The 27258-nt window shown below is 47.5% G+C and overlaps 1 protein-coding gene across 1 annotated transcript in view; it reads left to right on the top strand.

Annotated features, from left to right (window-relative positions):
• The window catches only part of LOC311236059 (band 3 anion exchange protein-like), a 129932-nt gene that overhangs the window by 52799 nt on the left and 49875 nt on the right, over positions 1–27258 (top strand). Inside the window, exons 9-13 of the mRNA XM_084323649.1 lie at positions 9309–9515; positions 14142–14290; positions 21422–21616; positions 22380–22628; positions 23166–23255. Coding sequence (XP_084179775.1) covers positions 9309–9515; positions 14142–14290; positions 21422–21616; positions 22380–22628; positions 23166–23255 — 890 coding nt within the window. The remainder of the gene's footprint in view (positions 1–9308; positions 9516–14141; positions 14291–21421; positions 21617–22379; positions 22629–23165; positions 23256–27258) is intronic.

Here is a 27258-nt window from a genome sequence, read left to right as displayed (position 1 = left end):
ATGCCGCCTGGTATGTTGGGGCAATGGGGCAGTGTCAACTCCCGGGTTGCCCGGTTGAGTGTGCCCCTGCACGTTCATGACGTCTGCCAATCATGTCAGCCTTCTCTGCCTCAACCCCTCTGGTTGGTTTTTTTTTAATGGAGGCTTTGTCATGGTGACCAACAACGCCAGCATACGCCCCTTCCGCCGGGGGGGCTGTTTCAGCTGACTCTTTTGGCGCCTGTCTCGTCCGCAGTGCTCCAGGCTCAGGTTACAGCCTGCTGCCTGGTTTCCCCGGTGCGCTGCCTGCTTCCGTTGGTTAACCTTTTTGAGTGCTTACGGCCATGCTGACTGCCTGTGTTAAGAGTCAGTGTGCCAGGCGGTGTGCTATTGGGGGGAAAGGGCCCGCTCTTGGAGGGGCCTTGTCCGAATACGCTGGCGATGTGGGGGGCGGTGTCACTAAGTGACCGCCTGGTGGGGTCTTGATGCCATTGAACTCTCCGGGCCCCCTTTTTTCCAGGGGATCCAGTCCCTTCAGTGGGTCTGGGTCTTCCTTCGCACTCCGCTGCTACAGCCTTGCCACGGGGTTGGGTTTGCTCTTGACCCCGTGATTTTGGGGGCAGTAACGAGGTTGTTCCTTCCGTTCGTTCCCTGGTGGCATGCGGGTTGTGCGTGTGTGTAGTCGTGGGGTCAAGCCACGGTCTGCTCACCCTGTGCGTTGAGTTGCTTGAGTTCCTCTTCGCACGGTCGGATCCGTCTCCCTCCCGTAAGCCTCCAATAGGGGGGGTATCCTCCATTAGGGAGGGTCGGGGGGGGCTCGGTCCTCCCCAGTCTGATGGTTGTGGGGGGCCTCAGCGGGGTACATTTGTCGGGCTATGGCTCTCGCTCAGCCTCCCTTGTGCAGTATGATGCTGAGCGAGATCCATAACGAAACAGAACGTAAGGTTATGTATATAACCAAGTTCTGTGAGTTATGGTGACGCTCAGCATCAGACGCCGCTGCGGCCCTTGATCTCGCCTTGTGGTGAAAGTTTGGTAAGGAGGCGAGTAGGTGACCACACACCTGCTTATGAAGGTAAGCGGATGGGGGTGGGGCCAGATGAATGTTGGGATGTAAAGGTACATGGTGGAATCTTTTATTCAGTGCTCGTGCACAAAGTGAAGTACAGTGCAGTATGATGCTGAGCGTCACCATAACTCACAGAACTTGGTTATATACATAACCTTACGTTAGATCGCCCACGGGGCTTAGTGTCCCTTAAATAGTGCGTCACGCTGACGCTGAGGCCTCACCTGTCCACAATCTCAGTCTCCTGGAGTCCCACAGTCTGCAGTAAACGCCCACTAGGTGGCACCAGATGATAAATAATACTTGTATAATAAATGTCTCTATAATAATAACAATAATAATATTTTTTCTGTAGGAAGGGCGTTGGATAATTCTCCAGTGGGTGTATATTTACTAGGGATGACCCCGATTAGTCGAATAGTCGAATAGTCGACTAATCGCTAACTGCCTAGGAAAACGGGCACAGAGGCAATGAAAGAGGATTTCACCTGTCACACTAGACTAGTAGTCAGGGAATATTATCAGATATTTGACCAATCTTGGAATAAATGCCTTACCAAGAAATGTCTTCAACAATGTGTTTGTAAAGGTGTCTAATAACACATATACAAATATTTAAATTCAACTCCAATAGGAAAACCTGTGACAGCTGCTGAAAGTTGGAGCACCCAGAACCTTATCTGTGAAAAATGTAAAATGTTTATTTTTGCCTTAAACACCGCATGAGGTGTCAAACTAGTTTTTTTTCATGATTCTGAATCGATTGCAAACATTTACTTTGCACTAAAAGCACTCCTTGGTGGAAAAACGGCCACGCCCACCTTTCCCGCCTTTTCTTTGTGAAAATAAATATGGCTGGGTGCATATACATTTAAAAGTAGCTTTATTCGTTTATTCATGTACATCCCATGGTAACTATACTCATTGTTTACTGGTAACTGTTGTAGTTGGTTGGCATTTGCAGAAAGTGAGTGGTAGGTGTCAGACATGCTCAAGCCTTTTGCAACCCTCTCCTGTGTGGATCATGGACAGACAATAGACACACATCAAATAACAATATTCACCAGTCAGCAAGATACTACAAGGAGATTTGATTTGTAAGTATTATAAAAAAAAAGAAAATTATAATTATAACTGGAAAATTGTATGTCACTACATTGATAATATGCATATATAAATAATATATAGGGTGTGTGTACTATCATCAAATGATCTTAATTGTTAGCTAGCTGGGTGCAGACTCTCAGCCACTTCTCTGATGTCAACAAGCGCATGGAGGAAGGTGTCAAGAAACATGGTCCACTCCACAAAGACCTTCTCCACAAATAAATAAATGATGATGAAATAAATTATGATGATGATGATGATGATGATGATGATGATGATGATGATGATGATGATGTTGACCTTGCCAAAACACAGATGAAGTGAGATGCTGAAGCGATTGAACTTGCCCTCAAATGGTTAGAGGAGAACAACCCCTTCGACCACAACCGAGACAAGCTTGTGTCCTTCTCAACGGAATTCACAAGCACTGCAGATGACCCAGTCGATGCTGAAAGAGCGGCTGAAGTAGGGAGGGAGATGCAGATAAAGCTGGATGGACAGTAACATCGACCATGGATGTTAGGTTAATATGATGTTAGGTTAATGTGACAGTTGTCCAAGTCATCCCTACAAACGCTTGTTTTGCCGGAGTGTTTAGGACCCGCCCCCACGCCGCAGCTCGGTAGAGAAAATAAACTACATCGTTTCAAACAGAGTGCAATAGCGGCCGCAAGGCGGTAGGCCGCGGTATTGACCATCTGCGATCTCAGACACATTCAGTACAGCATGCACAGGCTGCCCCGATGAATTATGAATGGCAATAGCGAATAAAAGAAATACCAAAACAGAAATGTAGATCTACGTTTCCGGCACTCAAGCGCTGGACTACAGAAACGTAGATCTCAGTTTTCGGCAACCAAAGGGTTAATATGATGTCAGGTTAATGTGATGTCAGGTTACTATAATGTTAGGTTAATGTGATGTTAGGTTAATGTGATATCAGGTTAATGTGATGTTAATATGATATGATAGGTTAATGTGATGTCAGGTTAATATGATGTCAGGTTAATGTGATGTTAATGTGATGTCAGGTTAATAGATGTCAGGTTAATGTGATGTTAATGTGATGTCAGGTTAATGTGATGTTAATATGATGTCAGGTTAATGTGACGTTAATATGCTGTCATATGATGTCAGGTTAATGTGATGTTAATATGATGTCATATGATGTCAGGTTAATGGATGTCAGGTTAATGTGATGTCAGGTTAATGTGATGTCAGGTTAATAGATGTCAGGTTAATGTGATGTTAATGTGATGTCCGGTTAATATGGTGTCAGGTTAATGTGATGTCAGGTTAATGTGATGTCAGGTTAATATGATGTCAGGTTAATATATGTCAGGTTAATGTGATGTTAATATGATGTCATATGATGTCAGGTTCTGTATCGTTAGTGGCTTAGCTTGGCATCACACTGCACTATCTCGCGTACGTGCACGCGTACTGAATAAACCACAAATGTACCTCTAATACCAGTATTAGTCTGACCACACCCCTCATCAGCTTACCTTCATAAGCAGGTGTGTGGTCACCTGCTCTCCTCCTTCTCGCTTTCACCACAAGGAAGAAGTGCCTCGGTAGATCCCCACACTTGACACCATGATGGAAGAAATTGGATTAGGAACAGCTTGGGAAACAAGGATACGTTGACATCATATCTTTATTTTCTCTCTCACTATTTTTCGAGAAAATACGGCGATATTGTCTTCGTACTGGAGTGTCTAGAAGATGATGATCATTCTAAAAACCCTCCACCGGTTTTCGTATTGGGAGCACGCCGCTGCATGCTTCTCAACTGCAGTTCCTTGCTGTGTTTGTTGGGGTGAAACCTGTCAGGCCACAGCTGAACTGTCGGACATGCCGCTGTTGTGAGAAGCGGTGCGTTCCAGGTTGGGTGAGTAGTGTTTGCTGGCGGGCTCCACTTGTCTGTTAGTGCTATGGGGGCTACTTGACAAAGTTTATGGAAACCGGCCCCAGGCTAGGGTCCTTTGTTTAGCCGCCTAGGCGACAGAAGGCCTTGGTCTGGAGACCATTATAGTTTTAACTAGTGGGCCGCGACCATTGACACTGGTGATCCCTGTGTGTTCTGGACGAGTGGATTCTCTCTGTCACCGTGTTAAGGCCCCATCTTTCATATCCAAATGAGAGTATTCCTTCACGAGGGGATATGTGCATGTAATGTGCGATAGCGGCAGATTCGTGTTCAAAGTCAGCTACACAGGCCAGTTGGTACTGTGCTGATTCCGCCGGATGTGGTAAAGTCACCGTTGTGAAGCGGTGTTGACATCTTGTTTTCTCTTTTCTCTTAAAAAGTGAGGAGAGGTTCAGAACGGCGGCCTGTCTGGGTGAGTGTTATGTCATTGTTTACATGTTCATAGCTTACGGTTAGCCAGTCAGCTGTTAACTGCTGCGTTAGCCTGCTGGATCGCTGCATGGCCTGCTTAAGGCCTACTATTAGCCAGTCAGCTGTTAGCTGCGGGGCTAGCATGTCGTGGTCGCTAGGTAACGTTAGCTTGCTGCTATGGCCATGGCTGGCGCGGGGTAGCTTAGCTTCTCGCGCGCCGCCGGGAGCTCGCTTCTGATCGCCGTTAGCTTGATGCTTTTCTGTTGAACGTGCTTTGATTTTAACATGTTTTACACTCTTGACCGCGACGTCATCCTTGACAGGGGATGTTTCGTCGACCCTGCCCTGAGCCTGGACGGGGATTGCGTCAACAAAGAGGACTGTAGCGACTGGTTGGAGCGGCGACGCTGCCCGGATCGAACAACACAGGACGGCTGTGTTCTACGGTGTCTTGTGACTGCACTTCGCTGATCTGCGTTCCGGGTAGGAACGGGGTTGACCAGACCTCATAACACGTCTTCTGGTTTTACTTTGCTAAATGTATTGTGAATAACGGTGTTTTTTCCCAAAACGTGTGTTGTTGCAATGCATTTAGGATACGTTGCGGGTTATGTGTGAGCTGTTTTTGTCACTGGCAGTTAGCTTCTCCGTGCAGATCGTGATGTATTGATCTGGTTGTTGTGTGAGAAACATCATGGTGTTTATGTGTACCGTGTACTCACTACTAAGGCAACTAACCTATGAAGCTATGCTTGGTGACAAGTGAGTAAAAGAATGTTCTTTCTCAGACTGTAATGACAATGAACAGTGTGTTCACACATTAACAGGTTTTCCTGTTTTAACTGGCCGTATTGAGGGTAAAATAGGAGGATTGTGTTTTTCCCCCCCGGTTCCCTGGGGACTTTATCACCTCCTATCAGACATGTTGTGCATTAATTGTGTCTTTTGTGTGGTAGGGATACGATGTAACTCTTAGCTTGATTGCTGAGGTTGTGCTAAATCTGCTGGAGAAACTTATTTCCTAAAGGGAAACTGGTTTGGTTGCTGTCATGTGTGCTTAGCAAGGCCTGTGGTCGATACTAATCAAGAATGATGTATTCTCTCATTGTGAAAAAAACGGCGTTCCTCTGTTGAGTGTTTTTGCCATTTTTTGTAGGTGATGATGGGTTGTGTGTGTCATGTGACCTACAACTGGGTTGTACTGGCCACAGAAGCACATGTGTATGTTGGACCGGGGTTCTTAGAGCCCTCTCTATTCTGTGTTTTTCCTTAGTAAAAATCAGATAGCAGGTTAGCTCATGCGCTGTGTGGAGCTGTGAAACGCTTCATAGAGCTGACTATGACTGTGTCATATTCTCTTTTTGTCGTTACGTCGTATCATGGGTGTGGGGTCGTAAAGGGGTGAACTGGTAACCTTTCCTATCCCCATTGTTCTGTCGGTCAGGGGTACACCCCCTGTCCTTCAAGGTTCCCGTCACGTGGCGGTTCGGCACGTTACGGGGGGGGGGGGGGGGGGGGGAGGGAGTTCCTGGTCCCACGGCCTGGTATATTGGGCGTGTGCACCGCAGGAATTCCCCCGCCATAGAGTACGTCACCGTGCGCGTCTCTGTTGGTAGGACTTCCGTGTGCTGTTCAGGTCCATGTGATGGATCTGTTTTCAGGGGGGGTGGTCAGGGCTCCTCCTCACCAAGCGCCTATTCAGGCCTTCTGTGAGTTCGGACTCCTTCTTCCATGTGAGGAAGCCTCCATCAGAGTACAGAGCCTTCCTCCTCAGATTGTCAAAGTGAGTGGACCCTCTAGAAGGGTCCTTTTCTATTGTATGTATATTCGATTCAATTCGTTTATTGAGTGTGTATGGGTTCAGTGCCTCTTCCCCGGAGGCCCTAAAACCAGTTTTTTACATGGCTCAAGGTGCAATATATTCTTTTCAATCTGTACAGCTCGCGTGGGAAGTCTCTCTGGGGATCCCCGTCTCTTTCCTATGGGAGGGTGGTGGGATGTAAAAATGTGAACATTTTTTACCCCGGCTGTGTAGACTGGGATACATACTGTTGATGCTTCCTTCTTTCTATTCCAGAAGTGTTGGAGTTAGGGAGTGTCACACCCCTCTTGTCGTTCCCCTGGGCGCCTTGGGGATTCAATGACAGGTCTAAATAGCCTGTTCATTGATGGGGGTGTGTCCCGACGCACGTATAGTGCTAGCTCGCTGTAAACAGGCGATTGACTGGCACGCCTTGGTTGCTTGTGGTTGAAACAGCGTTTTTATAAAGCAACTGAGATGGGGGTTTTTCCTCTTCCGACGACCACATCCCATGACCTGGGTGGGTTGTCGACGGATTCTCGTTCATGTCTGGGGGATGATGACGGGATGGATCTGAACATATGTAGTGGGGTCTCATGCCCTTGGGGTGGGCCACCAGGCGCGGTTCGTCCGAACGTCTGGGTGGCGCCTTCTTTTCATGTTAAGATCAACACGCATATCTGCCCTTCTCCTGGAGTAGGCATGTCGGCGTGGTTAGGGCACGGGACTGGTTCTGGTCACGCTGGTCCAGATCAGTTGAACCCGTTGTCCGCCGGGGATGCAGATCTGCTGTTCTGGTACCCTGAGGGACTTGGGCTTTTTTCAGGGGGAAAAATGCCAGGTCGGTCTGGGTGTCACAGGGTTAAGCGCTATGGAGACCCTGGTTGGGTATGTTTTTACTCAGCACTGTCGTCATGGCTTACAGCCATGCCATTCTGTACGCGCTCGATCTCGTCGGATCTCGGCCGCTACACAGGTTGGTCCTGGTTAGTACTTGGTTGGGAGACCGCCGGGGAATACCAGGTACGGTGTGCTTAGGGGCTGGTTCTCCATTATTTTTCGCTCCTCTCTCACGCATGGCGAAGAGGGGCCTGTGGGGGTGGTTTTTTGACCTCCTCTGGTGACCCTGTGCTTCCCGTACCGCCAGGCCCGGTCCGAAGTGATGTTTGCGACCCGTAGGCCTGGGTTAACCCTTTTTGGAAACTGAAACACTTGTACTGCGGTATAGCCGGTGTATACCCGCAGGTGTGTTTTGGAGTTTTTTCTTGAGGGGTTATAGGAACAACCGCCGCATTGGGTAACACCGAGGTGGTTGATTCCCTGGTGTGTTTGAGCAGTGTCAACTCCCGGGTTCACCGTTTGAGGGTGCCCCTGCACGTTCATGACGTCTGCCAATCGTGTCAGCCTTCTCTGCCTCGACCCCTCTGGGTGGGGGTTGTTAAATGGAGGCTTGGTCATGCAACACCGCCAGCTTACGCTCCTTCCGCCGGGGCGGCTGTGTTCAGCTGTCCCCTCTGGCGCCTGTCTCGTCCGCAGTCTCCAGGCTAGGGTTAACAGCCTGTTGCCTGGTTTTTCCCCGGTGCGCTGCCTGCTTCCGTTGGTTAACCTTTTTTGTGTGCTTACGGCCATGCTGACTGCCTGTTCTGCAGGGTCAGTGTGCCAGGCGGTGTACTATTGGGGGGACGGGGCCCGCTCGGCTTACGGCCATACCGACCTGAACACGCCCGATCTCGTCCGATCTCGGAAGCTAAGCAGGTTCTGGCCTGGTTAGTACTTGGATGGGATTCCGCCTGGGAATACCAGGTGCAGTAACTGAGGGGCCTTTGTCCGAATACGCTGGCGATGTGGGGGGCGGGGCACTACGTGCCCACCTAGTGGGGTCTTGATGCTGGCATCATGGACTTCTCCGGGCCCCCATTCTAGGGAGTCCAGTCCTTTTGGTGGGTCTGGGTCTTCCTTCGTGCTCCGCTGCTACGGCCTTGCCACGGGGTTGGGTTTGCCCTTGACCCCGTGATTCTGGGGGCAGTAACGAGGTTGTTCCTCCGTTCGTTCCCGGGTGGCATGCGGGTTGTGCGTGTGTGTAGTCGTGGGGTCAAGCCACGGTCTGCTCACCCTGTGCGTTGAGTTGCTTGAGTGCCTCTTCGCACGGTCGGGTCCGTCGCCCTCCCGTGACGTCCCTAATAGGGGGGCTACCCGCCATTAGGGGGGGTCGGGGGGGCTCGGCCCTCCCTGTTCTGATGGTTGTGGGGGGGCTGTCAGCGGGGTGTATTTGTCAGCCAGTGGCTCCGCTTGGCCTCCCTTGTGCAGTGTGATGCCAAGCTAAGCCACTAACGATACAGAACGATAGGTTATGACTATAACCAAGTTCTGTTAGTTAGGGGCGATGCTTGGCATCAGACGGCCGCTGCAGCCCTTGTCCTCACCTTGTGGTGAAAGCTTGGGAAGGAGGAGAGCAGGTGACCACACACCTGCTTATGAAGGTAAGCTGATGAGGGGTGTGGTCAGACTAATACTGGTATTAGAGGTACATTTGTGGTTTATTCAGTACGCGTGCACGTACGCGAGATAGTGCAGTGTGATGCCAAGCATCGCCCCTAACTAACAGAACTTGGTTATAGTCATAACCTATCGTTAATAGATGTCAGGTTAATGTGATGTCAGGTTAATGTGATGTCAGGTTAATAGATGTCAGGTTAATGTGGTGTTAATGTGATGTCAGGTTAATATGGTGTCAGGTTAATGTGATGTCAGGTTAATATGGTGTCAGGTTAATGTGATGTCAGGTTAATATGGTGTCAGGTTAATATGATATCAGGTTAATATGGTGTCAGGTTAATGTGATGTCAGGTTAATGTGATGTCAGGTTAATGTGATGTCAGGTTAATGTGATGTCAGGTTAATATGATGTCAGGTTAATAGATGTCAGGTTAATGTGATGTCAGGTTAATATGATGTTAATATGATATCAGGTTAATATGATGTCAGGTTAATGTGCTGTTCCTCCCCAGCTTCTCTGAAGAACGTGGCTCCGCCCCCCGAGGACCCTCTGGCCCGTACCGGCCGGCCGTTCGGTGGGATGATCCGGGACGTCCGGCGGCGCTACAAGCACTACCTGAGTGACATCACAGACGCCCTGGACTCCCAGGTCCTCGCCGCCGTCATCTTCATCTACTTCGCTGCCCTGTCACCGGCTGTCACCTTCGGAGGACTGCTGGGTGAGTGGGGGGGGGGGGGGGGGGGGGGGCTGCTGGGTGGGGGGGGGGGCTGCTGGGTGAGTGGGGGGGGGGTATGGTAAATTTCAAAGCACTTTACAATTTCCTCACATTTTACCCGATCACTCACAGATTCACACACCGACGGCGGAGGCGACCATGCAAGGTGCCGACCTGCTCATCGGGAGCAAGGTCAAGGTCAAGCACATTTAAAATCAACCGAAGTTGTACCAAAGTGCTGTACAATACAAAAACAGAAATACTAAAATAAATATAAAATACAGTACACTAGGGCTGACCCCTATTAGTCGATTAGTCGATTAATCGGTCAAACGGAGCCGTAGTCGACTGGCCAACCTCTTAGCCGAATATAAAAAATAAATAAAAAATTATAATAATTTTTTATTTTTTTTTAATCATTCTTTCCAAAAGAAAAGAGGCCTAGAAGCGTGGCTAATGCTAATGGCACACATACCAGAGGCTAACTGCCTATGAAAACAGGCACAGAGGCACTGAAAGAGGATTTCACCCATCTAATGAACACACTATACTAGACAAATATCAAGATGTATCCATCAGTGGACCAATTGCATGCTTTTGCAGAGGACAGGAAGCCTTGAGTCGACTCCTTCAGACATTAAGCACCCCCCACAGCCCAAATGTAATGATACAAAAAAAATTATAATAATAATAATATTATACTTTTCTTTTTTTTTTGTCGACCAGTAGTCGACTAACGGAAAATTTTGGCCAATCATAGTCGACCATCCAAATCCTTAGTCGGGGACAGCCCTACAGTACACACACAAAGTCATATAACAATAAAGTTTAAAAAACAATCACGACACAACCAAGGGATGTGTGGCTTACCAAGCCTCAGAAAGCCAATAAAAACAGGTGAGTCTTTTTTTTTGGATCAAATCTTTTTTATTTTTCAAACATGAAACAAAACAACTCACAATAATAATAATAATAATACATAAAAAGACATCCCAAAACACCAACTCAACACAACAATGACTAGACAATAAATGAGACAGATCATACAGTTAACATCCCAAGCCCCCTCCATCACCACCCACCGCAGCCACAATCCCCAACCCTCGAGGGCCCGAGTCCGGCACCCCATCGAGTCAAAGCATTATGCCTCTTTAACACCACGACCCGCCGAGGCCCCGAACCAAGGGCCCCCCATATAGACAGCAGATTTTTACTAAAAGCAAAAGGTGCTCACCCTCTTTGTCGACTCTCTGCTGCATCGGCGAAAGGGCCCCCGAGCCGGCAGACAAGAGGGACCAGGAGAACAGCCCAGGTCAAGGGTCACCAATTGTAGGAGAATGGAGCTTCTTAAGGAAATTAGACGAGGCTGGTCTTAATCATATACGTACAGTACTTTATTCAATTTAGAGCACTGAAGTTCACAGAAGAAAGAGAAGCCCGGTCTTTCATAATACATTGATATTTATAGACATTCAAGAACAGCTGATCACATGACAAAGATGACAAGTCTAAACAGGCGTGTCCTCCCGCAAATCATACGATCTTACATCATCGGACAAAGATCATGGGCTCTTGACGAGTCCTGATGACCTGGCTTTAAGGTTCTGGGTTATGTTACCATGTCCTGCTTTTGTACACATTCTACCTTGAATATTGTTTGATGAAGATAAACACAAACCTTCCCACAGAGGTCTGTCAACGTTAATGTGTTACAGAGCTCGAAGGGAAGACAGTGTCCTTACACAACCTTAATATCACTGATTTGTAGATCAATAGTAATTATGTAATTATGATCTTATGGTATGGAAACTATACATTTTCTCCTACACATCCTTTCTTCCACTCTGGTGATCTGCGTGGCCGCACTAGCTACCTCCTCCTGGAGCGAGTCCAGTCTGTTGGTTAGCAGGAGCATGCTAGTGTCGAGCTCAGCACGGAACAAAGTCCTCATTTAATTTAATGTCCCCTTCTTATTCGATATTTGATTCGCCATCTCTGTGAAGTATTATGTGAATGTATGTCGTGAAATTAACGTCGTAATTAATATATAAGTGGAGTGGTCGCTGAGCTCGGAAAAATGTCGTCGCCATCCGATCGGAACGTTAACCGGAAGTCAAAACAGGTGAGTCTTCAGCTGTGCCTTAAAACTCTGTAGGGTCTGGGCAGACCTAATTTACAGTGGAAGACTGTTCCATAACTTAGGGGCAGCCATCGCAAAAGCTTGATCGCGAGCAGTTAGGGGTTAAGTGTCTTGCACAAGGACACTTCGACACACTCCCCGGGGGAGCGGGAATCTAACCGGGAACCTCTGGATTACCGACTGCTCTACCTCCCGAGCCAATAAATATAGGCGATAAAATAAAAAATGCAATCTGAATATATACTATGAGTAAGAGTAAAAGTAAACTGTACACACAAAGTGCAGTAAACACAAGGTACCCTAACTGGCATTATATATGTCATGCGTTGTAGTCCGTGCAGGTTTTGGTGGTTAAGAGTCAACAGCTAGGTTCTGATGATTCTGATTGTTGGATTTGATCATAATCAGCCTTATATCACCTCTTCATCTGTGTTCGTGTAGTTCCTGCGTTGTGTTTATTTCTCTCTCCGACGTCGACCTTCTCATACTGGCTGTACAATCTTTGTCATTCCCCTTTAATGCAATCCGTAATCATACGAATTCGACACTGGCCACTTCATACCTTTCTTGGAAAACGTTGTTTATTCCATAAACAAAACCTCGTACAAGATGGGAAACCGTGCTGTATTGTCCTTGAAAAGTCTTTGAAAGGAAAACTAAATTCACTATTCTATCGTCTCTTCTGCTTTTAGTCCAATGGTGGTTGACGCCTCGTCGTTAGCCAAAACCCTTCTTTTTTAGCCGAAGCTAGCCTCCTCCCACCACCCTCTAGTTAGTACTCTGTCTCTCTGTCCACGTCTGCTCGTATCAGCCTTGCGTCCTGTTCTAACTTACACTGCAAGAAAACTCACAGCTATAGACTATAGTTCTTAGCAACGGCTGACCGCCCCTAGCAACTTCTCCTGACCTATGACCCAGATTTCTCGGTCTCTCTATCTGCCTTCCCTGTGACAACGGTTATGTTGATATTAAAACACCTCTCAGCCTCTCACTCCACCCAGCTGATAACAGCCCTCTGTCTGCACAGTTTGGCTGGAGACACACATACATGACTGATATTATCCTCTTAAAACTCATATCTATATAGGTTATAAACCAAATGCAAATCATCGATTTCCTTCCGTGTCCTTCTCTGTTGGTGCAGCGGACAAGGTGGACAACATGATGGGCGTGTCGGAGCTGCTAGGTTCTGATGGTTCTGATGGGCTGCTAGGTTCTGATGGGCTGCTAGGTTCTGATGGTTCTTTTTTTTTTTCTTTTTTTTTTGAATCTTTTTTCCCCTCCATTTTTCCTCCGATTTTCTCCCATCCCAATGTTAGTCGTATGCCAATTCCCAATCCCCTTCCTGGTCGCTGCGCACTTACCCCCCACAGTCAGATCATCTGGGAGAGTGGAGGCTATCACGTGCTTCCTCCGACACACGTCCAGCCAATCAACCGCTTCTTTTCACCTGGCAGTGCGGATCCTACCCGAGAGGGCGTAGCGTGTGGAAGGATCACACTATCCCACTCAGGTCCTATCCGCGCTTAGCAGGCGCCCCGACCGAACTGTTTACAACGACCCGGACCCACCCCGCCAGCTTCTCCCACCCTCTAATACAGCCAATTGTATTAGTATGAACGGCCAGCCAAGCTGGTGACAACCCCGGAGCTGTGAGCTGGATTCGAGCAGGCGAATCCAGCTCACAGCTCCGGGGTTGGTGACGAACGCAATCTCCGCTACGCCACCTAACCGCCCTCGGTTCTGATGGTTCTGATGGGCTGCTAGGTTCTGATGGTTCTGATGGTTCTGATGGGCTGCTAGGTTCCGATGGGCTGCTAGGTTCTGATGGTTCTGATGGTTCTGATGGACTGCTAGGTTCTGATGGGCTGCTAGGTTCTGATGGTTCTGATGGTTCTGATGGACTGCTAGGTTCTGATGGGCTGCTAGGTTCCGATGGGCTGCTAGGTTCTGATGGTTCTGATGGTTCTGATGGACTGCTAGGTTCTGATGGGCTGCTAGGTTCTGATGGTTCTGATGGTTCTGATGGACTGCTAGGTTCTGATGGGCTGCTAGGTTCTGATGGTTCTGATGGTTCTGATGGACTGCTAGGTTCTGATGGGCTGCTAGGTTCTGATGGTTCTGATGGACTGCTAGGTTCTGATGGGCTGCTAGGTTCTGATGGTTCTGATGGACTGCTAGGTTCTGATGGGCTGCTAGGTTCTGATGGTTCTGATGGGCTGCTAGGTTCTGATGGGCTGCTAGGTTCTGATGGTTCTGATGGACTGCTAGGTTCTGATGGGCTGCTAGGTTCTGATGGTTCTGATGGACTGCTAGGTTCTGATGGGCTGCTAGGTTCTGATGGTTCTGATGGGCTGCTAGGTTCTGATGGTTCTGATGGACTGCTAGGTTCTGATGGGCTGCTAGGTTCTGATGGTTCTGATGGTTCTGATGGGCTGCTAGGTTCTGATGGTTCTGATGGTTCTGATGGTCCCTCTCTGTCTTCTCAGCGGACAAGGTGGACAACATGATGGGCGTGTCGGAGCTGCTGGTCTCCACCTGTGTCCAGGGCGTCATCTTCTGCATAGTGGCCGCCCAGCCGGTGCTAGTGATCGGCTTCTCCGGCCCCCTGCTGGTGTTCGAAGAGGCCTTCTTTGCCGTGAGTCGTGCTGCTCAACACATACATTTTAATATTCTAATAATACAATATTTACATTAGACTAGACTAGACTAGATCAGATCAGATTAGAATCAAATAGTATAAAGACACAATGGTAGTAAGTCATACTGGCCTGCAGCGTAACTAGTAAGAGTAGGTAAGGGATGTGTACAGATATAGATATAGTAACTAGTAAGAGTAGGTAAGGGATATGTACAGATATAGATATAGTAACTAGTAAGAGTAGGTAAGGGATATGTACAGATATAGATATAGTAACTAGTAAGAGTAGGTAAGGGATATGTACAGATATAGATATAGTAACTAGTAAGAGTAGGTAAGGGATATGTACAAATATAGATATAGTAACTAGTAAGAGTAGGTAAGGGTTATATTTCGTATAGCTTTACGCTCTGCTCTATTGGAACTATCCCTTTAATCCATTCTAATAATGAAACATTTTCACACACATGTGCACACCTAATTGCCTCTGCCTGGCCACACCCATATCCGCTCCTACATATGCGGGCTCGTGGCCACACCATCAGCTCCTTCCCTACTTTCACCACCGAAAAAGTGCCTGTATACACCACTTTAGGTTTAGTTGCTAAGTAATTTGTTGAAGAGAAGAGGAGCTGCATTGACATTGTATCTTTGTTTTCTCTCTCACTATTTTTGAGAAAATAAAGTGTCTTCACCACTGGAGAGTCTAGAAGATGATGATCATTCTGATCTCCACTGGCGCTTCGCATTAGGGGCACGCGTCGCTGAACAATCCCCGCCGGCACTGTCTCCGGCTCTGCAGCTGGATACTATGCTTTGGGTGGCGGTCGACTGTGTGAGGGCTGACGGCCTCTCTGGGCGGGTGATGTATTTTGCGACGCTGGCTTCAGGTGTGTCAGTTGCGGGGGGACAACTGCACAGCTTGCGTAAGGTCGGCTCCAGGCTAGAATCCTTTTTGCCCTCATAGCGGCGTGGAGGGGGTTCTAGTCTGATGCCCCACGATAACATAGACTCCTCCTTAGTGAAGTCGTAGCTTTGTTTTCCTGGGGCCGTGATTTCGAGTCTGCGGTTCAATTCCCCGGGTCTCTGGAAAAACGGATACCCTCTGCCACCGCGCTGGGCTTGGTGTTTCATTATGAGAATATCTCCGAGCCCAGGACGGCTACAACCCGGGTAAGCAACAGGGCTTGCTGCCGATGCCGCTGCTGGTAAACACCATTCTGTGAGAGGGACGTGTGTTGCCTTTTTCCCTTTTTTCTTTTGGATAAAAGAGGAAAAGACAGCCGCTGCCTGAAGTGTTGGCCTGTATTGCTATTCTCACATTGTACAGCTTCGGTAGTAGCCGCTTAGCTTGCCCCTGCGTGAGCTGGTGGCTATCGGTAGCCGGTAAGAGCTAACTGTTAGCCAGTTAGCTGTTAGGCTAAAGTCGTTAGCTGGCGGCTACGCTTGGCTAGAAACGTTAGCTTGATGCTATCAGTTAGCCTGGAGTTAGCTGTTAGCTTATGCTACAACCATTGGCGCTAGCCGTGAGGATAGCGGGCCCTGGCACTCTGACTACGACGTCATCTCTGGCAGAAGATATCGTCGGGCCTGCGCCATGACCGGCTGCAGGAGGGGGGCGTCACGCCGGAGCGAGGCTCCAGCCATCGTCACTTCTGGCCTTGCCAGCGAGAGGCTTCGTCAACGTGGTAGACCAACCTGTGTTGCGGCCTGTCGTCCTGCATTCGTAAGGTGCAGGTAAGATGTCCGTAGGACATTACTCCACTCTTCCTCCCTCCCCCTCCCGAATGTTTTTGGTTAATAACGATGTCTTTGTTTAACAAAACATATGTTACTTCACTACATTTGGAGATACGACGTGTGATGTGAAAATTGTCTTGGTCGCTTTTGTATAGCTTAGGTTAGCATTGGCCAAGGCTGTCTTCTCTCTACCTAAAAACAGCGTTGTTTTTTATGTGTGTAAAAATGAACTGTTTTTTTTTGTGTATGATGAGAAGTTGTGTGTTCATGTAACGTTTGACAAACGTGGCTGAGTCCACAACTGGCTGGGTGTTACCCTGCAACTCTGTACATAGTGGCATATGATCGAGGGCCTGAGTCCCTCTCTTAGCTTGTTATTCGTTACTTAAAAGTAATGATAAAAATAACGAGTGTCAAGTTTTTCACACATAGGCAGAGCTGAAAACCTGTTTTCAAACGAGATTATCGGCTGTGGCTGGCGTGCATGATGTAAAGTTTTACTCTACAGGTAGAAGTATGTGCTTCATCTGGCGCGCCGTGCGCCTGGTTTGGCGTCGTATCAGGGGTGAGATGGTGAGGGGGTGGGTAAAAATGATCCCCCAGGTTGCCCCTGCCCCCCCCCCTTCAAATATGATTTTGTTTACAAAATGTGTGTTGATTCACTATATTTTTGGGGACGGTGTAATCCCTCAGCTACTCCTGGGGTTGTGCTCTTGCTTAGAGAGAGGCAGTTTCTCTGGAAATTGTTTGGTCGCTATTATGTAGACTTAGCAAGGCCTGTAACCAGCACTTGATCGAGGACCTATGTCTTCTCTCATCATGGAAAACGACGTTCCTCTAGCAGTAGTGAGAGTGAACTTTTTGCCATTTTTTATTGTGATAGAGGGTTGTGTGTATCGTGTTCACGTTAAGTAAACGTGGCATTGAGTCCACAATTGGGTTAGGTGTTGGCCTACAGAAGTTTACATATGTAGCTTGTACCAAGGCCTTTGGCCCCTCTCTTTGGTCTGTGTTTTTCATACTTAAAAAATTCAGGTGGCAAGTTCGCACATGAGCCTGAAGCCGTGTATAAAGCCAGTTTGTATCGTCTGTGGCTGGCGTGCAGAATGTGAAGCTGTTACCCTAACAGGTATAATGCGCTTTCATGTAGCGCGCTACGACTGGTGTCATGGCTCTGCTTTGTTGTTACATCGTATCAGGGGTGAGGGGTCATAAGGGGTGGACTAATAAATCCATCCCCCCCTTTACTGATTGGCCGGGAGGTGGGACCTCCTGCCTGTCAGTCTCCCTGGCTGGGTTGGCTGAGGGCAGCGCGTCACCCCTCTCTCCCCCTGCTGTTAGGATGGGTGGGTCACGGGATTTCCCCCCGGCCATGGAATACGTCACTGGGCGCGTTTTTCCTGTGAGCCATGAGACATTTGTGAGTTTACAGGCTCTGTGCTGCAGACCGCCGTCATTGTCAACGTTGGATGATGCGATGCATTTGAAAACTGTTCGTTTTCTGCTCTGCTCTCTATTACAGTGTGTATTGGGCCATTGGTCATTTGGCCCAATTATTATTACATGTATCTTTTTCAATTGTTACTCACGTAGAGGTCTCTCTGGGGGAACTTCTGTCTTCCGCTCTTATGTAAAGAGCAGAATTGACAGGGTTACCCTCAGACGCATCATATGAGACCCGTGTGACTGTCTGTGTCTTATTAAACGGCTTCCTGCTGCTCGTCCCAGACAGCATGGAGGGAACGTTGTCTGGTGTTTTTTATTAGAATTCACCATTGATGTGTTTTGGGGTTCTCGACGTGCGTATAGCGCTGGCTCTGGGTGTTTCCAATGTGGAACCACGTTATGGGCCGGCGCGCCTTGGTTACCCAATTCATAGAAACAACGTTTTTTATACAGGCGACTAGGAAGGAGATTTTTCATCTCTACCGAGCGCCAGTACACTAGGTTAGACTCGATGACTCGCGTACATCTCCGGGGGGAGATGACGGAGTAGATCAATACATTGGTGGAGGGGTCTCACGCCTGGGAGGTGGGCCACCAGGAGCAGTGCATTCACGTACTGTCCGTCTTGGTGGCGCCCTCTGTAATGTTTTAGATCGACACGCGTACCTACCCCCCTCTTAGGACTGGGGATGGCGGCGTGACTAGGACGCAGGACTGGTTCTGGTCGCGCCGGACCAGGTTAGTTAACCCGTTGTCCGCCGGGGCGCAGATCTGCTGTTCTGGTACCCCGAAGGACTTTGTGCTTTTCCGGGGGGAAAATGCCGGGTCGGTCCGGGCTTCGCGGGGATTGATGTTGTGGATGTGTGTGTCATATGTGTGCCACTACAAGTTACCCATAACAGTGACGCGCTTGGTCCATACTCAGGGAGTTTCAGAGCCTCCTCCTCAGGGAGTTCAGAGCCTCCTCCTCAGGGAGTTCAGAGCCTCCTCTGAGTTTCAGAACCTCCCTCTCAGTGAGGGAGCCTCCTCAGAGTTTTCAGAGCCTCCTCCTCAGAGGTGTTGTACGTTGCGCTGTGTTATGGGGCCTGGTCCTTCTCCATTTGTTTCACCCCTCTCTCCCCCTGCTGGGCGGGGTCGGGAGGGGGCTGTCGGGGTGGTTGCTGTCAACCCCTCTAGGCATCCCTGTGTAGGTCCCGGTCCGCCAGGCCAAGGTCCGGACTAGTTCTCGTCGACCTGTTGGCCTGGGTTAACCCTTTGAAAAATGAAACGCTTGACTGCTTGTATGGCCTGTGTATACGCGCAGTCATGTTTCTACGTTTTCTTGGTGGGTTAAGGGAACAACCGCCCCCTGTTAAGTAAACATAGGGGGGTGGTTGGTTTCTCCGGTGTGTTGGTAGCAGAGTCGACTCTCGGGTTAGGCCGGGCTTGACCCCGTCTGGCCGTGAGTATGCCCCTGCATCTTTCATGACGTCTGCCAATTGTGTCGGCCTCTCCTTGAACCTCGACCCCGCTGGATGGGGGGCCAGGTTTGTGGAGGTCATGACATGGTGCACAGCATACCGAACACCTCTTCCGCCGGGGTACTGTTCTCACAGTAGACCCCTTAGGCGCCTGTCTAGTCCGCAGTGCTCCAGGCACAGGTCCAGGCACAGGTCTGCTCTTAGGTCCTGTTGCCTGGATTGAGGGATCAACCCCCTTGGGGGTTGTCTCCTCGGCGCACCGTCTGGCCCCACAGTGTTGTGGGCCTCTTGGGCTTACGATGCCAACCTGGACACGCCCGATCTCGGTAACTAAGCAGGTTCGGCCCTGGTTAGTTCCTGGTTGGGAAACCCCCTGGGAATACCAGGTGCAGTAAGCTAGTGTGCCAGGGGAAAGGGTCTGCTCTTATTTGGGCCCTGTCCGATACGCTGGCGATGTGGGGGGTGGTGTCACCAGTGACCGTCTGGTGGGGCCCCGATGCTGCGGTCTCGTTGGCCTCACCAGGCCCCTTTTTTCAGGGGGTCCTTCCTGGGGCTAGGACCTCCTCCGCGCTCCGCTGCTGCAGCCTTGCCACAGGGTTGGGTTCTTGACCTTTGACCCCGTGATGTGGGGGCTGTGACGGGGGTATTGCTCCCGTCCGTTCCCTGGTGGCATGTGGGATGCGCGCCCGAGTGGTCGCGGGTCCTTCTGTGTGAAGGTAAGTCCCACGGTCTGCTCACCCTGTGCGTTGAGATGCTAAACCCTCTTCGCACAGTCGGATCCGATTCCCCCCCGTCCTCCACTAGGGGGGGCCGGGGGGCTCGGTCCCGGTTGTAGGGCGCCTCAGCGGGTGCATCTGTCGAGCTTTTCGCTCTGCTCAGCTCCTGTGTTCCAATAGAGCAGAGCGTAAAGCTATACGAAATATAACGAAAGGTTATTCTATAACCTAGTTATATGAGTATAGCGAGCGCTCTGCTCTGACTTACTGAGGACCCCATGGTCTTTGCCTTTCGGTGGTGAAAGACTTGGGAAGGAGCTAATGGTGTGGCCACAACCCTGTTTATGTAGGAGCGGATATGGGTGTGGCCAGGCGGAGGCAATTAGGTGTGCACATGTGTGTGAAAATGTTTCATTATTAGAATGGATTAAAGGGATAGCTCCAATAGAGCAGAGCGCTCGCTATACTCATATAACTAGGTTATAGAATAACCTTTTGATATGTACAGATATAGATATAGTAACTAGTAAGAGTAGGTAAGGGATATGTACAGATATAGATATAGTAACTAGTAAGAGTAGGTAAGAGATATGTACAGATATAGATATAGTAACTAGTGAGAGTAGGTAAGGGATATGTACAGATATAGATATAGTAACTAGTAAAAGTAGGTAAGGGATATGTACAGATATAGATATAGTAACTAGTAAGAGTAGGTAAGAGATATGTACAGATATAGATATAGTAACTAGTGAGAGTAGGTAAGGGATATGTACAGATATAGATATAGTAACTAGTAAGAGTAGGTAAGGGATATGTACAGATATAGATATAGTAACTAGTAAGAGTAGGTAAGGGATATGTACAGATATACTGTATATAGTGTCTTTATACCTGTATCACTGTACATATTTGTGAGGATGTGGCCAATCAGTAGAACAACGTAGTCGGAGACAGGTTGTCATCACCCGGTGGTTGTTTTTTATTTTCTCGCTTTTAACCTAATTAAATAAGAACAAAAAATACCACATCAAATAAATACCACATAAATACCACCTCTCCCTCCCAGAGGAGCTTCTACCCCAGGCTTTATCCTGAAGCTCCTCCTACAGGGACAAACCAAATCACAACAATCAATTAAACAATACAGACATAACTTTACATCATAAAGATCTCTGTACCACATGGATACAGCACTACATACTGACCTACCATTATAAAAACACTAAACCGTGTTTAGGGCACTGTATAGGTATATTCCCTTCTTATCATAGTTCCCCTTTATAAATTAACATTAACAATAATTATTTCTATTGTAGTGTGTCTGCGGAAATGTCATTTGTATTATAATTAGGGAAGGGAGGGGATTGGAGGGTGTCTTTTTATTTTTGCCATGTGTTATTGTCTGTATATATGTATGTTTGTGTAAAAGAAAAAAATGCAATAAAAACATTGTTTAAAAATTTCACAAAATAAAACTACACAACACTACAACTGATTAGCACTGTTACTCAGTAACATATGAATATATATTGTATACCCAGTTTAATCACCTGTATATTGTATATTACTACTGTACTTTACTGTTACATTTGCACTCTGGTTAGATGTCAAACCTATTTTCATTGTATTGTACTTGTGCTGCATGATGACAATACATCTGAATCTAGTCTAATCTAATCTAATATGTAGAATTTCCAACTACAGTCACGAATCAGAGATAAACATGTAACAGCCCTGGGTCCTCTTTCTTGTTTCTTGTTCAGTTCTGCAAATCCCAGGGCATTGAGTACATCGTGGGCAGAGTGTGGGTGGGCGCATGGCTGGTGGTGATCGTGGTGGTGATCGTGGCCTTTGAGGGCAGCTTCCTGGTGCGCTACATCTCTCGCTTTACCCAGGAGATCTTCTCCATCCTCATCTCCCTCATCTTCATCTACGAGACGTTCGCCAAACTGGGCAGGGTATACCCTTCATCTCCATCAAACATCACCACCTTCATTCACCTCCATTCACCTCCATCACCATTCACCTCCATTCACCTCCATTCACCTCCATCACATGTCACCAGGCCATCATTCCATTCCATCTATCCTGTAGAATCAACGGTCAGACAAGAAGATAGTTACTGACTTCCTCTCTGTGCGTTCAGTAGAAAGCTATCCGGCCGCAAGATAAGATAAGATTAGCTAGCTTAGCACAAATTAATGGAAGCGGATACGGACCAGCTAGCCTAGCTTAGCACAAATTAATTTGTATTTGTATTTATTGGTTTAAAATACAGAGACAGTGCATATTAAGGAACATTTGACTGTAAATATGCCAGTTTAGCCAAGTTGGCTAATTTTCAACTGTAGTCTCTGGGGCAGGTGACATGAGCACAACAATAATTAAAACATAGTACAATAATTAAAACACAGTAGGAATCAGTATAGGCCACAATACACAAAAATACATACAAACAAATACATTAAAATACAACCCCTCAGTTAAAAAACATAGTACAGTAATTAAAACACAGTAGGAATCAGTATAGGTTACAATTATACACTAAAATACATACAAATAAATACACCAAAATACAACCCCTCAGTTAAAATGGTCGCACACTTGACCATCTCTCAACCATGACCAGAATTTTAAGTTAGAATGGAAGCGGATACGGACCAGCTAGCCTAGATTAGCACAAATGAATTCCTGTGGCATGCTCCGCCCTCTCGTCCCCAGATCTTCAAGGCCCACCCGCTGGTCCTGAACTACGAGCCCCTGAACGAGACGGTGGAGGACCCCTGGCACCCGGTGCTGATCACCAGGCGGCTGGAGGACAACGGCACAGGCAACGTGACGGAGGTGAGCGCCGCGGGGAGCAAGGCCTTCCCCAACACCGCCCTGCTCTCCATGTGCCTCATGCTGGGCTGCTTCCTCACCGCCTTCTTCCTGCGGCAGTTCAAGAACGGCACCTTCCTGCCAGGAAAGGTGAGCGAGTCTGCTGCCTGGAGCCCTTTCACTACCACACTACAGAAGGTTAACCCTTTCACTGCCACATTACAGAAGGTTAACCCTTTCACTGCCACACTACAGAAGGTTAACCTTTCACTGCCACACTACAGAAGGTTAACCCTTTCACTGCCACACGACAAATGGTTAACCCTTTCACTAACACACTACAGAAGGTTAACCCTTTCACTGCCACATGACAAAGGGTTAACCCTTTCACTAACACACTACAGAAGGTTAACCCTTTCACTGACACATGACAAATGGTTAACCCTTTCACTACCACACTACAGAATGTTAACCCTTTCACTGCCACACGACAATGGGTTAACCCGTTCACTACCACACTACAGATGGTTAAAGGGATGAAAGGCTTAACCTTCTGTAGTGTGGTAGTGAAAGGGTTATACCTGTTTTCACTGTTTCACTACACCATTATTGAGACAGTACAATATTATATATTTAGCTTTTGACTGTTGAATGAACAGCAACGTCCATCATCTGCACCTCTTCCAGATCAGGCGCCTGATCGGAGACTTCGGTGTTCCCATCGCCATCTTCCTCATGATCGTGATCGACATCAACATCGATGACACCTACACTCAGGTCAGCCACACGGCTGAAATCAGACAATTGTTTTTAAACGGGAAGGCAAACATATTGTGTTTCACAGAAACAAAACTAGACTCATCTGTACAGGATCCAGAGATTGATATCGAAAACTACTCAATAGTCAGGAGGGATAGGAATCAATATGGAGGTGGCGTCTGTGTGTATATACACAAAGATACCAAATTCATCAACCGTACTGACCTTAACCATGACGAAATTGAAACTGTTTGGATTGAAATCTTATTCGATAGGGCAAAACCAGTACTAGTAGGCGGAATCTATAGACCGCCAGAACAGAGTGGCTTCTATGACACACTCGATGGGTGTTTAGCTGGGGTGGAGGGTGTAGAAAAAATTCTTATTGGGGACTGGAACACGGATATGATGCGTAAAGCAGCACCCGTCTTCAAGGCCTTCAGTAGGTTTTCTGATCTGCACGGTTCCAGCCAGCTAATAACCCAACCCACAAGGGTATGTGATTCGACACAAACCACCATTGACCTCATTTTGACCTCTGACAAGTCCATGATCTCCAATAAAGGGGTGATAGCATGCGGGTTAAGTGATCATTATATGATTTTCTGTACCCGCAAAAAGCTAAAACAGAAGGCCGGCTGTCACAAAACAGTCACATCGAGAGACCTCAAAACCTACTCTAGAGAGGCCTTTAATCAAGAACTGGAGAGCATGGACTGGTCAGATGAACTCAGTGGTACACAGGTTCATCTGAGGACTTGACATGGACCACACACATTGACAGTGTTGTGAAGAAGGCACGACAACGCCTCTACTTCCTCAGGCGCCTAAGGAAGTTCCAAGTCAGTCAGAAGATCCTTAAGAACTTCTACTCATGTACAATAGAGAGCATCTTGACCGGCAACATCACCTCCTGGTTTGGGAATAGCACTGCACAAGACCGAAGCAGACTACAAAGAGTGACACGTTCAGCCGAACGCACAATTGGAGGGGGGCTCCCCACCCTCCAGAACATTTACAACAAGCGTTGCAAGGGCAAGGCTAAGAGAATCATTAAAGACTCCAGTCACCCGAACAACTGCCTCTTTGAACTGCTGCGGTCAGGCAAGCGATACCGGAGTCTCAAGGCGAGCACAGAAAGACTCAGAAGAAGCTTCTATCCCCAGGCCATCAGGCTGCTAAACGAACAATGAACACTACACAACAACAACCACCAAACGCACATAGCACACACATCCACACGCACACACTCACTTTAAACAAACACACTGTAGCACCCACTCCACACACTTTATAGCACACACCCACTTTAAACAAACACACTGTAGCACCCACTCCCCACACTTTATATTTATTGATGAAGGATTGCACTACAACTCGTACACCTTACTGTAAATTGTACCTAAATTGTACCTCATCCCATTTCTGCTTTGCACTATATAGTACTGTACATTAGTACACTGCATAGTATTGTATATTATATGGTAACTCAGAACATTGTACATATGTCTATACCGAACACTGTGACCTCATTTTCTTCTTCTAAATTACATGCTATACTATGTTATTTGATACTATCTTGTCTAGCACAGTCTCTGGAGCGTAACAGTAAGAAACATTTTGTATGAAAGTATTCTGTACTTCTGTGTTACGACCCCTGTGAGTCTAAGGGTAAAGGGCTGTAACATAACAGTTGGTTGACAGAAAAGATGGACCACGTTTGTAAACAACAATGATATTTATTGAATAGATGCAAAGGAAGCACATGTAGCTCAGGGGTGAGCCCAGGCCAAAACAACAAACAAACACCACTATACTCCAAATAAACCCAAATCTAATCTATGGTAAAAGAGATTACATTACCTAAACTACTCTTACCTAACCAAAACAGGAGAAAACAATATCCAAAGGAAATGGCAGCTCACCCCATCTGTGCTTCCTGAGAAAGAGAGAAAAACACATTAATTATACAGAAACAAAGGCAGAATATATACAAAAACAAACTATAACTAACAATGCTCTCTCTGTGGCCATACACACACAAGGAAATTTCTACTAAGCACCAAAGGCCAATAAACGAAATGCAATATTGTCAAAGTTACAGGTTTACAAAATCACAACAGGCCTAGCCTCATGCCAGAGAGAGAGAAAGACTGAAGTGAGAAGCCATGTTTTAACAGGTGTGGGGTGATCCATGATTGGGTGGTGTTGGAGTCTGGAAAGCCATCCACCAATCGGTGCTGTGTTGCTATAATGGAAGGGCAGGCCTGGCAGGGACCAATGGTGAAGGGAACAATGGCTGGAGGGAGGAAACAAAATGGAGAACACACACACATGGAGACACACACTGGGGAATATATACATTGGGATGTAACACCCCCATACATAAGACAAAAACATGTTTGACACCTAACACCAACTAAACATGTTTTTTTTTAACAACGAGATAACATCCCCGAGATAACATGTACTCCAAAACAAAGAGCTATGAAAAAACTAGCAGTTGGTACAACCACACGGGTCAACAATGACAGAACGAGTTGACGGCAAGAGAGACTGAGTCGACAGCAACATAAAACGAGTCCACAGCAACATAGACCGAGTAGACAGCAAAATAGAACAAGTCGACAGCAATATACAGTAGAACGAGTCGACAGCAACAGACAACGAGTCGACAGCAACAGAGATTTAACTCCGAGATAGAGCATCCGCCAACACATTCTCAGACCCCTTCTTATGCTTTATGCTGAGGTTATAATTTTGCACTATGAGCGCCCAACGCATGAGGCGCTGATTGTGGTTGTACATCCGCGACAGAAAAACCAATGGGTTGTGGTCGGTGTATACTACCACTGGTAATACGCTCGAACCGACATACACCTCAAAATGTTGCAACGCATACAACATAGCCAAAGTCTCCTTTTCAATAGTGGAATAGTTTAGTTGATGTTTGTTAAATTTCCGGGAGAAATAACAAACCGGGTGACTGACACCATCGTGATCGTCCTGTAATAACACCCCTCCAGCTCCCACCCCGCTGGCATCCACCTCCAGCTGGAACGGCAGGGAGAAATCTGGAGCAGAGAGAACAGGGGAACTGCATAAGAGAGCTTTAACACCATCAAATGCATTTTGACAATCAGCTGTCCAAATGAATGGTTTGGACGGGCTACACAGGCTAGTGAGAGAAGTGACGACAGAAGAAAAGTTCCGGCAAAAACCACGGTAATACCCAGCCATCCCAAGGAATCTACGCAATTCCCGCCTAGTAGTAGGCACTGGAAAAGTTGTGATTGCAGATATTTTTGCATCCACCGGACGCACTTGGCCTTGTCCTACCTGCTTACCAAGATAGGTAACCGTAGCCTTGCCGAACTCACACTTGGCAAGGTTAAGGGTCAGGGAGGCTCCAGCTAAGCGGTCAAAGACAGTTTGCAAGGTTGTCATGTGGTCACGCCAGTTGGTCGAATAGACAACCAGGTCATCGAGATAGGCATTACAATTTGGAACACCAGCCAGGACTAGGGTCACCAGTCGCTGGAAAGTGGCCGGGGCATTACGCATTCCAAAAGGCATTACAGTATATTGCAAAAAATTGTCAGGAGTAACAAACGCCGAGATTTCCGAGGCACGGGGGGTCAAAGGGACCTGCCAGTAACCCTTTAACAAATCTAGTTTGCTAACATAGGTGGCAGATCCAAGGTCGTCAATACAATCTTCCATGCGGGGCAGTGGGAAGGAATCAGGCATGGTGACAGCATTTACCTTTCGGAAATCAGTACAAAATCTAGGAGTTCCATCCGATTTGGGAGCTAACAAGCAAGGTGAACTCCAGGGACTGCAACTTGGCTTGGCTAAACCATGTTTTAACAAATAGTCAACCTCCTGTTGCATCATGGCCCTCTTGGTGATGTTAACACGGTATGCATGTTGCTTGATAGGCACATCATCGTTAACATTAATATCATGGGCCAATACAGAAGTACAGGAGGGAACATCACCAAACAGAGCCATGTAGGCC

The sequence above is a fragment of the Notolepis coatsorum genome (assembly GCF_963971535.1).
Source record: "Notolepis coatsorum genome assembly, chromosome: 10".
Lineage (NCBI taxonomy): Eukaryota > Metazoa > Chordata > Actinopteri > Aulopiformes > Paralepididae > Notolepis > Notolepis coatsorum.
Note: the sequence above shows the minus strand (reverse complement) of the source record. Positions and strands in the feature narration are given on the sequence as shown.